This window comes from Elephas maximus, chromosome X (assembly GCF_024166365.1).
Source record: "Elephas maximus indicus isolate mEleMax1 chromosome X, mEleMax1 primary haplotype, whole genome shotgun sequence".
Lineage (NCBI taxonomy): Eukaryota > Metazoa > Chordata > Mammalia > Proboscidea > Elephantidae > Elephas > Elephas maximus.
In genome coordinates, this window is record NC_064846.1 from 146,950,865 (window position 1) to 146,962,007 (window position 11,143).

The following is an 11,143-nucleotide window of genomic DNA, read 5'->3' on the forward strand; positions in this document are numbered from 1 at the left end:
GTGTGGCCTACACCACCTTTTACCTCTCAAGAGATAAAATGGAAGGGGAAGCAAACAGAGAGGGGAGAACTCACAGCACCAAGAAAGCAGTACTGGGAGCAGATTGTGTCCTTTGGACCCGGGGTCCCTGCACAGAGAAGCTCCTAGTGCTGGGGAAGATTGATGAGAAGGCTGACAGAGAAGGAAAGCCTTCCCCTGGAGCTGACACCCTGAATATGGACTTTTAGCCTGCTTTACTGTGAAGAAATGAATTTCCCTTTGTTGAAGCCATCCACTTGTGGTATTTCTGTTACAGCAACTCTAGGTGACTAAGTTAGAGCAGGTGTCAGTCAGTCTGTGGGTGACTCCTGAAGTCTAGTGTGTTGGTTTCCCCAGTCTTCCTGCATGGGGGTCTCTATTTTGGCTCCTGAATCTTTGATTAAAAACCTGAGCAGTTTTTAATCAAAGAATGGGTGCCTGTCCCAGGAGTGATGTGTGATGAGGAAGCTGCAGCACAAGGCAGGAGGCCCCAGACAGGTGGTCTATGCTGTCAGAGAAAAAAAAATCTCAGCTATCCCTTCTTTTCATCAGCCACACGTAGGGTGTCATGTGATTTGTGTTCTAATAGATATATTTTCTCCAGGCAGGGGCTCCCCAGGACGGTTTTGTGAGCCCCTCATCTTCTCAGGTCATCTGGCATTGCATGTATAGAGGTCGCCAGATATTATCTTTCTTTTCCTTATTACTGTTGTTCTTGTTAGGTGCTGTCCAGTCGGTTTCTACTCACAGTGACCCCTGTGACAGACAGAACTGCCCCACGGGCTGTAATCTGTATGAGGGCAGATCACCAGGTCCTTGTCCTGTGGAGCCGCTGGATGGGTTTGAACTGCCAGCCTTTTGGTTAGCGGCTGAGGGCTTAACCACTGCTCCACCGGGGCTTTCTCCTTATCGTTACCTCTCATTTACTCTTACAACTCCGCCTGTGTAGTCCAAGCCAGTGCTTTGGGCACAAAGGTATTGTTTTTCTTGCCTCAGATACATTTTGGAGCAGTGAGAAGAAAAGTGAATTTAGAGACACCAAGTCAGTCTTTGTCTTGGACGAGTGGAACAGTGTGGGCTCCAGACAAATCCGAACTAGCGGTCTAGTCCAGCCTGGTCGTGTACTAGAGTCGTGGACTCGCCCACATTACCAAACTCTCAGGGCCCCACGTTCTTCGTCTGTGAAGGGGGTTTGATAAGCCCTGTCTCCTAGGGCCGGTGCATTCTGTGAAATGCATGTGAAGCACCTGGCAAAGTCCCTGGCAAATATTGGGTCTTTAAATAATATCAGCTATTACTTTATTCTGACACCACACAGTACCACCCTCCTCTCTGAGAATGTTTTGTTTTGTTTTCTCCAGGAGATGTCGGAGAATATACAGTGTTCTAGAAAAAAAAAAAAAAACAGAAATCAGAAAAAATAATTGCTTAGAAAGAAAAACTAAACTAAATTATATTTTATATTAAGTTCTTGCTATTGAGTTGATTTTGGCTCAGTGCGACTCCATCTGTTAAGAGAGTAGAACTGCACCCATAGGGTTTTCTTGGTGGGAGTCTTTACACAGACATATTGTCTGGCCTTTATTCACATCACCACGGCCAAGAGTCTAGTCCTCACCTGGGGTTTGCCAAATGACACTCAAGGTAACCTAATTCTAAAGTCCTTTCAATGGCATGGGCTCTGGCTCCCCCAGCTCAGCACAAAGGCTTCTAACAGTGGCTTCCTGACACGAAGGAGTCAAAAAGTAGCTCCCTATTTTTCAGGAACTCCGTGGACACACTGTGCGACCCATACCCCGTCAGTGCATGTGTTAAAGTGCACGGGGACAAGAACACAGGGCACCTACCAGTCCTGACCCAGGAGGTAATTCCTCTCTGCTTTGTCCAAAATCTCAGAGTAACTGGAAAGAGCTGGTTTCCATTCCAGGCTCTGCCTCTTCATGCTGGGGCATCATGGGAGTGTCTGGCCCTGCTCACCCCCCACCACAGCCTCATCTGGACTCCCCCCACCTCACCCAACCCACTTTACCCACCCCCTACCCTTGTCCACCCCATGCAGCCTAATGTGAAAATCCACTCCCCACCACTATCCCCCACCCCCACCATGAGAGATCAAAGTGTCCCAAGGCCCAAAACTGACCTCCCTCAGGGCATTTATACCAGAAGGATCCCTGAAGTGCACACTCCTTTTGTACTAGTCCTTAGGTCTTGGAGAGTATCTCTACATCCTCATTTCATAGCTGCTCTTAGACTTTAAAATCTACACACAGGGGCTGCGATGTCTTTGTCTAAAGGTCCCCAGTACTAGGGTGAAGCCTTCCAAAGAGCCAAACCAAAAAACCAAACCCAGGCCGTCGAGTCGATTTCGACTCACAGGGACCCTATAGGACAGAGTAGAACTGCCCAATAGAGTTTCCATGGAGCGCCTGGCGGATTCCAACTGCCAACCCTTTGGTTAGCAGCTGTAGTACTTAACCACTACGCCACCAGGGTTTCCAAAGAGCAGACGCTCAGTTACTCTTTGGGGAAAAAAAGAACCAGTGAACAAGAGGTGGAAATCATCACAATTTATTTTCTTCCATATCTTTGAATAACCTAAACGAATCCAGGCACATGTATATTTTACTTTTAACAAAAGGAATAAGGGAAACCAGGAGTTGACCGACTTTTACATATTTCTACCTTTACCTTGTGAACCCAGCTGTTCTTTGCAGACTCTCTAACATTTCCAAGGTTATCCCTATTCTGATGCCATGTTAACTGGCTCTAAATCATGAAAAAGATTCAAGGATTTTCAATTTGTTTTAAACAACACAAAACTCTCACTCCTAAATAAAGCAACAAAACAGCAATAAATTCATGAGGATGAATTTAGATGCTGAATCTTAATAAACCTTCAATTAAAAAGAACAACATTTGAAAAATGCAAAAAAATGAGCTAAATGTATAAGTCACTCAAGTATAACAAGAACACAAGAAGACATACATGTACTGCCTCCAGACCCCCGTTGCCTCCACTAATTAGAAGGTTAACAGCCATTTTCAACAACAAAGTGAAGAATCTCCAACAGACTTCACTAGAGGTGGGAGGACATGCTGGACTTCACCCTGAAAGGGGCCCTTGCCCTGGCATTAGGACTGGCCCCGGTGCATTTTCTGCCTGCGGCACTCTCTTCGTCAATCTCCAAATTTCTTCATACACGGCTTGGAAGGCACCGGGGTCAGTAGCACTGATCTTGGCCAAAAACTCCAGGACTTTTTTCTTGTTGGCTTCAGTGTGGGCTCTGGGACCCCACAGGAATTCGTAGCGTGGAGGATCACTGTTGGGCACCTGCCGGTACTCCAGGTACTCTTCCTGCACCAAATCTTTGGTGATGAGCTTCCTGGGCTCCCCAAACATGAAGTGCCACTTCCCATCGTAGATCCCCAGCACATTCAGGAATGCCCACATCTCCTCCTCGGTGGCCCGGTCGCCATTCCTGTAGATCATGCCCAGGAGAGGCATCAGGAGCCCATTCTTGGGAAACCCCCTGCTACCAATAAAATTCTCTTCCTTGCTGATCTCCAATTGGCTGACAAGGGCATAGGATTCACCTTTGGAGTCGACTTCCTTCAGCTCAAGCCCAAAGACCACCTCCAGGTGCACAGAGGCTCTCCTCAGGATGTCAGGGAAGTGCTCCTTGTACCTTTTGTTGACGATCTTTATCATTTCTGCCTTCGTAATGGGCTCTTTCATTTTATACTTGTACAGCAGGAACTGCAACAAAGTGCTCACCCTCCGGGTTACGGGGTCTCTTTGAGACCTCTCAGTGGGAGCTGGGGCCCCAGAGGAACTTGGACCTCCCTCATCTTGGCCCTCGGCCCCTCCAGCAGCTCTTGTGCTCAAAGCACCAGCAGAGGTGATGGGCGGGATGCTCTGAGGCCCCTGGGGAATGCCAGCAGCAGGGGAGCTCGGGGGAGACGCCCCAAAAGGAGGAGAGGAAGAGGAAGGGGACCCTTCCTCCTCTGCTGCAATTGCCTGAGCACCGTCGACACTGTGGGCGTCGCCTTGGGTCTGGCGACGTTTCTCACGGGCACGGAGCTTACTCTTGTGACCACGAGGCATGACGACTCTGGTCAAGATTAGCAGGGAGGAGTGTAAGGAGGGCAGGTGATGTGGGCCCACTGGAGGACGGAGGCCGAGAGGCTGTGCGTCCCTGCAGCAGAGAGTTCCCTCCTTGGCTTTAACAAATGCTGCCACTGCAGGATTCTTGGAGGGCACTGTTCCAGGACCCCACAAGGCTTCTACTGTCCTGCTCAGGACCCTGTAGAGGAAATTAGAGAAAGGATTAAGTTGTAGATTGCCAGACATGCTTGGGGCTTACGGGGGTTGACAGCAGGGCCTGGCACTAGGGACTCTGTACTGGGTTATTTGGGGTTCACTCTTAGGGCCATCATTTCACCTGCTGGCAGGGCCAGGGCACATCCCCTATGCTACTCTACCATGACATCTCCCATCCCTCTGGGATTCACAAACAGGAACTAAAGGAGGCGCTCAGCCACCACTCCTGGCAGGTTGTCTCACTGACGACAGCGCAGTGGAGTCCGTCCTGTCTGTGGCTCCTTGGAGGCCTCAGCCCTCCACCAGGTCCTCACCATGGCTGCCCCCTTTCACCAGGTCCCTCACCTCCGTGGGATGCCCTGGGAGTTAGTGAGTGCAACTCACTACGTCACCATACCCAGGTCCTCCAGGTCCAAAAGCAGGGCTGGGGCTCTATGTTTCCCCCTCATTTCTGGGAGGAGTCTCCTCACCATAACTATGTATCCTCACCTTGACTCCTACTAGGGACCAAGTCTCCTGCCTCTGCTGAATAAGCCTCTCCATTAGTCCAAGGACTTCATGTCCCTGAGACCATGTGTCCCTAGGAACAAACCAGGGGGCACCTCAGCCCGACACCTCTGACCGTGGCTCCCCTGGGCCAACAGCAGTGGGAGGCTTTGCTACATCCTCCTCTCTTCTTGCGGGAAGGGAGAAAAAACCCAGTGCCGTCGAGTCGATTCCGACTCATAGCGACCCTCTAGGACAGAGTAGAACTGTCCGATAGAGTTTCCAAGGAGCACCTGGCGGACGTGAACTGCCAACCCTTTGGTTAGCAGCTGTAGCACTTAACCACTGCGCTACAAGGGGAGGAGAGAAGCGGGGTTAATTCCCTAGTGTCTTCTAAAGGATTTTTACCTTGACTCCCACCAGTTTCTGGGATCCCTCTATCTCCTGAATTGGGGCTTAAACAAAGTTGCTCATCTCCCTCAGACACTCTAGGCAGGATTCTAGAGTCCCTGGAACTTGCCAGATTTGGCTTCCAGGGCTAATGGCATTAGCAGAGCCCACTGTAATCCTCCCCATTTTGGGTTGAGTGTTCCCAGTACCTCAGTCATGTCTTCCCTTCACTCTGCACCATTCCTGGGACCCCACCCGCTGTTGTCATGAGGCCACATCCCTCAAAAATCACACCTTCCTGAGACCTCACAGTTGGAACTCAGAGTGACCCATATCTTTTGCAGGCTGTTTTGGGAATCCTAGGGCTGCCAGGGCAGCGGGGTTCACCTGACCCCCGAGTTCTCAATTGGCGACCCTTCATTCCTCACTCAGGCTTCTGAACTTGCTTCCAGGAAGGATCTGAGATTTCTCCCTCTAGTAACGGGAGTCCACCTGAATCCACGGGTGGGATTTCTGGCCCAGTCCAAGGCCCTCACCTCCCTAGCGGGAAGTCGGGGTGCTACACACCTGGCTACTCGTGCCCGGGGGCTCCCAGAGCTGAGAGTAAGGTTGGGCTGTGGGTGGCCCCTCTTTTGCACGGAGGCCTCCTCTTTAGCACTAAGGGTCCGCGCCTCACCGCCAGTTAGGGGCTACGTCTCCTCCCTCTTGAGAACTGGGCTGCTTCCTTGGACCAAGGCCTACCCGTCCCCGAGACTCTCTAGGCCAACGTCGGCCTGGTGGCCTTGTGGCTGGCGGTTGGGGGCGGGACATGGTGGTACCTCCTCTGTTACAGGTTCAGTGGTCCCCTTAGCTCACACTCAGGGTCCTCACCTGGACTCTCGACCAGTCCTGAGACTCCACCCTCCTCTGATAATAAGCCGCGCCCCTCAGATCAGGGGCCGCAACTTTCTGGCACTTCCTGTGCGGAGACAGGACGCCAGGATTCGTCACATCCGGCCAAGGCTGGAGGGGGCCCTCTAAGGGCCAAGGCTATTGGGGGGCTTCCGAGGGCCGACAGCAAGGGCGGGACCCCTGAAACCCCACTGTACAGACTTGGGTGGTCCCTTTGTGCTCACTCATGGTCCTCACCTTGATACCTATCAGAGCCTAGGGATTCTGCCTTTACAAATCTGATTCACAGGGTGACGACAAGAGTTTACCTTGCAGAGACCCTAGAGGGGGCAGTCAGGGCATTCCCCATGCTACCCCTGCCTGGGTCCTCACAAGAGCACAGGCTGGGTCAGCGCTCTGAGAAGACGCTCTTTGCGGGGTATGTCGCCCCTCTAGCACTCAGAGTCCCCACCGTACTCCACTTAGGGACAAGGCTCCACCCTCTGCATAAAGGGGGCTGCCCCTTTGGACCAAGGCCTTCCCTTCCTGACACCCTTAGTGCTGAAATGAGGGGGCACTTCAGGCTGATAACTCTGCCTGGTGCTTTCCAGGACCAAAATAGTGCCTGAGCCCTATTTCGGGGTCTTTCTCTTGATGGGGGTCTCCTCAAAACACACAGGGTCTTCACTTTGACTCCTGTTAGGTCCTAAGTCTATTCCTGCTTGAAAACTATAACTGCTCTCCCTTCCACCCCCCATTAGACTGAAGTCCTTGCCACACAGAAAAACTACAGGAGGAAATAAAGGGGCACCTCAGACTGACAGCTTTGCCGGGACCTCACAGAACTGTGAACAGGGGTGGGACTGTGTGAGGAGCCCTTTGTTTTGTGGATCCCTTCATAAGAGGAAGGATGGTTATCCTACCTCCTCCTAGGGCCTAGGTGTCCCCCCTCTGCAGAACTAGGGCCAATTGAAATGTACCAAGGCCCTGAGACAATCTCTGCATAGCCATTTCTGGGAAGGAAATGAGGGTAGTGCTTAGTCTGATGGCTCTGAGCTTTGCATCCCAACTGAGACAGCAGTGGGGGAAGGGACTTTGTGGGGCTTTCTCTGTTCTGGGGTTGATGGTTCCCTCATTCCTCAGTCAGAGTCCTCACCTTGACACCCAATCAGTTCTGACAATCTATCCTCTACTTACCTGAAGATCCTCTCTGATCAAGGTCCACACCTTCATGGCACCATGATTTGGAAACTGGGTAATGCATATCTGTCCACAGCTCTTCAGGACTTTGAAGGAGTGACAGCAGAGATCAGTGTCTATGGGACACCATTGTTCTGTCTGGGTCCTTCCATCATCCTCATTCAGGATCATCAGCTTGATGTCTATCAGAGACTGAGACTCCTGCATCTACTGACTTGGGGTGCCCTTCTTAGGCCCAGGCTCTCAAGTCCCTGAGAACTCTAAAGGATAAGTGAGGGGATGGTCAGCCTGACAGCTGTGCCTGGGGCTTTCGGGGTTTGAGAGCAGGTGCCAGTCAGCCTCTGGGTGATCCCTATATTCTGGGGTGTTCATCTTCCCAGTCCTCACTCATGGATGTCCTCATATTGGTTCCTGTATCTGGGACTAACGGCTTCCTGGGAAACATCACATCCCTCCACGTCTTCAGTCTTTTGCCTCCTGGAAACCTTGCAGAGACAGGGTCCCTGTCCGAGAGCGATTTGAGATGGAGAGGCTTCAGCACAAGTCAAGGGGCCCAGAACAGCCCTCTCGGCAAAAACCAAACCCACTGCCATCGAGTTGATTCTGACTCATACCGACCCTATAGGACAGAGTAGAACTGCCCCATAGGGTTTCCAAGGAGTGGATTCGAACCGCCAACCTTTTGGTTAGCAGGGAAGCTCAACCACTACCAGGACTTCTCCTCTTGGGCCGTCTCCATAATGCACTATTCTGTGGTCCAACATGCAAAAGTTGCTGTTTACTAAGAGCTTGTCCAGTTTTCTAGTTGTTTAGAGCAGGAGGGCAAGTCTGTTACCAGTACCTTCCTTAAATCCAGAAGCCTGTTGCTACAAATTTAGGAAAAACTCATTGCAACATACATAGCATTGAAACATTTTACACATCGGTTTCTTGGAAGAGCTGTTTGTTTTAGCCTCAGGCCATCCTTCCAGAGACTGTACGTTCTGTTTTCACAAATCTGCACAGATGCCCCTTAAATCCTTGTCTTACCCATCCAGCACAGGGGTACTCAGAAGGTGCAGAGAAGGTATGCAAAAAATAAGTCCCTGCTTCTTCGTCTTTACTTCTCTCTCTTTTCTTTTTTTTTTTTTCAGCCTTTAGGGCCTATGAATAAGCATATGCCATTATACAACTTATGCCACCTTTAAAAGTGCATACTATTTATTTCATCCATTTCATTGTGTATCTCAAAGTATAATTATTACAACATGAATGCTGTTTTCTGTTCAGATGCAGAAAACTTGTTCAAGCCCTCCTTTTATTTTGAAAGGTATGTCTCATTTTTTTTTAATCTTAGAAAACTTTAGTCACTGACTCTATTTACCTGGATGACCAAGAATGCAACTCCTGTACAGGGACATTTTTTAGGCTTAGAAAAGAAAGTGTCAGTGGTAGAGGTCATGTTTTATATTCATAATGTCAATTTGCCTGCATCTCCTTTGGTATCGATTTATTCCATAAAACACCATGACAAGGTTCCAGTACTGAATTTTAGAGAAGGAAACTCTCTTGGTGCTCCCTGAGGGTCTAACCAGTCTCCAAGGTCGGCCTAAACTGGCCTCTGCGTACTTCTCTAAACTCGTCTCCCAAACCTCTCCTCTTGTTCACTTCAGTCAATGATAATGGCTCCTGTGTGTTCCTTGGAGGCACAGAGCAGGGTCCTATGGCAGGGTAGTTACCTTCCACAATCCTTCCAGACATGCTCATTCCCTGGATATCCATATAGTTTTCTCTCTCATTTCTTTCAGGCTTATGTTTAAATATCAGTTCCCCATGGAGAGCTGCATGACCATTCAGAATGAACTCAAATAGCTTCAAATTGTGTTTGATTGGGCAAAAGAGATTACAACCGTAATCTTCAAGAATTTAGTTTCCTGAATACATGGCATTAACAGGATGCAAACCATAAGTAGCAATACACAAACACCAGAAGATAAACTAGATAACTAGACTCCCGAATGTGGACATGGGAAGGCGAAGGGCAGAGAGTTCCGGGCACCGAACCCAACCCCCAGACGCCACTGGAAATAAAAAGCTCTCTAACCCTCTCAGTCAGCGAGCACGTGGCCTTATGGTCCCTAGACCCCCCACTGCACCTTGTCTGCACCAAGGGTAAATTTCCACCTTCTGTTCCCCTTGCAACTCGTGGTGCGGCATACGTCTTATTTCAATCGGCTAATTTTTAATAGAACTAGACAAGAACCCTCATTCTGTTACAGATTTTGGCAACTCTGGTCGGGACCTGCAGACTCCAAAACCTGGGCAGTGAGTATCCGGACCCCCCCGCAACCCCTTAAGATGTACCCTGACCCCATCTGATCAGTAAGGAGTGTCGGGTGGCCACCGTGATCCCCGCCCCAGGATGAGGTCCGCTGGGTCCCCACCTCAGCTCGGAAACAGAAACTAGATGGGAAAGGCCTCTGAATTAAGGTAAGGCCGTGGGACCAGGTTGTTCCACTGGTCATCTAGGGGGGCTAAAGTCTCCCCTGAGGCCTTGATTCCACATGGGCAGGCTGTCAATCCCTCTGACACACCTTCTGATCCTAGACAAGGCTGGAGAGAAAGCCCAGAGGCGACATGATGCTCAATGGACCAGAGATGCAGTCGATGACATCTTCCCCCTTCAAGACCCCACTGGGACCACAATCACACAGTAGAATATGGTAGGCTCCCCCAATGTCGGGACAGTCTTTTAGTAAGCCTTAGATGTGGAGTGCCTAAGCTCTTAGATTGGAACAAAGTACATGAAATTAACCAGTGTAATGATGAGGACCCTGCAGCCTTCCTCGAAAGAGTTATAGAGCCTTTAGACAATATACTGATCAAGATCCAAAAGACCCAACAAATGCTCCCATTGTCAATAATATTTTCATAAGGATATTGGGAACCAACTTCATAAAACAGAGGGAGGAGTAACTATGAGTATCGAACACCTAGTCGAGCTGGCATTCAAAGTCTATAACAACAGAGAAGACAAAGGCAGGAAGTGCCAGACTGCCCTACAGTCAACAGCACCAACGATACAGAAACGGTATAGGCCCCCCAGAAGGAAAAGACCCTAGCAAGGCCTGGCCCTGACCCCGCTGGGAGAGAACCAGTGTGCATATTGTGAGCAGGAAGCCCACTGACAGAGAGAGTGTCCTAAGAGAGAGAGTGAGTACCGACTAACTCAATACCAGGCCTCTCTAGTCAGTAATCCCCACGCATCAGTCCAATGTGTTGCGGCTCCAGATTCAGCCACCCCTCTTCCCACTCTGTTCCTGAGAGACTGTGTCCACCGTGACCCACAAAATCAACCTCTAAGAGATGCCAGTTTAGAGATCTTCATAGGAGAGTGTAGCTTCATTGAGGGTGGCCAAAGGAGAGTGGGCCACGCAGTTGTCAGCCACACCGAAGTCTTCGACGCGAACCCTCTCCCAAATGGAACCTCAGCCCAAAAAGCTGAGCTGGTTGCAGTGATCCAGGCCTCACGGCTGGCCAAGTCAAAGACAGCGACCATTTATATAGATTCAGAGAACGTGTTGTCAGTTTTACATGTATATGAGATTTTGTGGAAGCAAAGAGAGTGTTTAAATTTGGTCAGTAAGAAATCAAACATGGCCAACAGATTTTACAACTTCCTGAGGTAGTGTCACTCCCCGCCACTCTGGCTGTGCTACAGTGCAAAGGAGATCAACAGGAAGATACATTAGTGGCCCAAGGCCACCAAAGGGCCGACTTATAGGCCAAGCAAGCAGCGAGAACAGTGACCCCAGTAGTAGTGCCTGATTCTAGCTTGCCATAAGCTACAGAAGACCTTTATACTTGCAAAAACAGGGC

General features: G+C 49.9%; 1 protein-coding gene across 1 annotated transcript; it reads right to left on the reverse strand.

The window, feature by feature from the left end:
• Nucleotides 1–3,121: 3,121 nt before the first annotated feature.
• On the reverse strand, nucleotides 3,122–4,123 carry LOC126068833 (melanoma-associated antigen B2-like). The gene has a single exon (XM_049871527.1). It carries the CDS (start codon nucleotides 4,121–4,123, stop codon nucleotides 3,122–3,124), a length of 1,002 nt encoding a protein of 333 aa, XP_049727484.1.
• Between the last annotated feature and the right edge of the window lie 7,020 nt (nucleotides 4,124–11,143).

Excerpts from the sequence above, each read along its gene's own strand:
- LOC126068833 (XM_049871527.1), bottom strand. The coding sequence starts at position 4,123 with ATGCCTCGTGGTCACAAGAGTAAGCTCCGTGCCCGTGAGAAACGTCGC.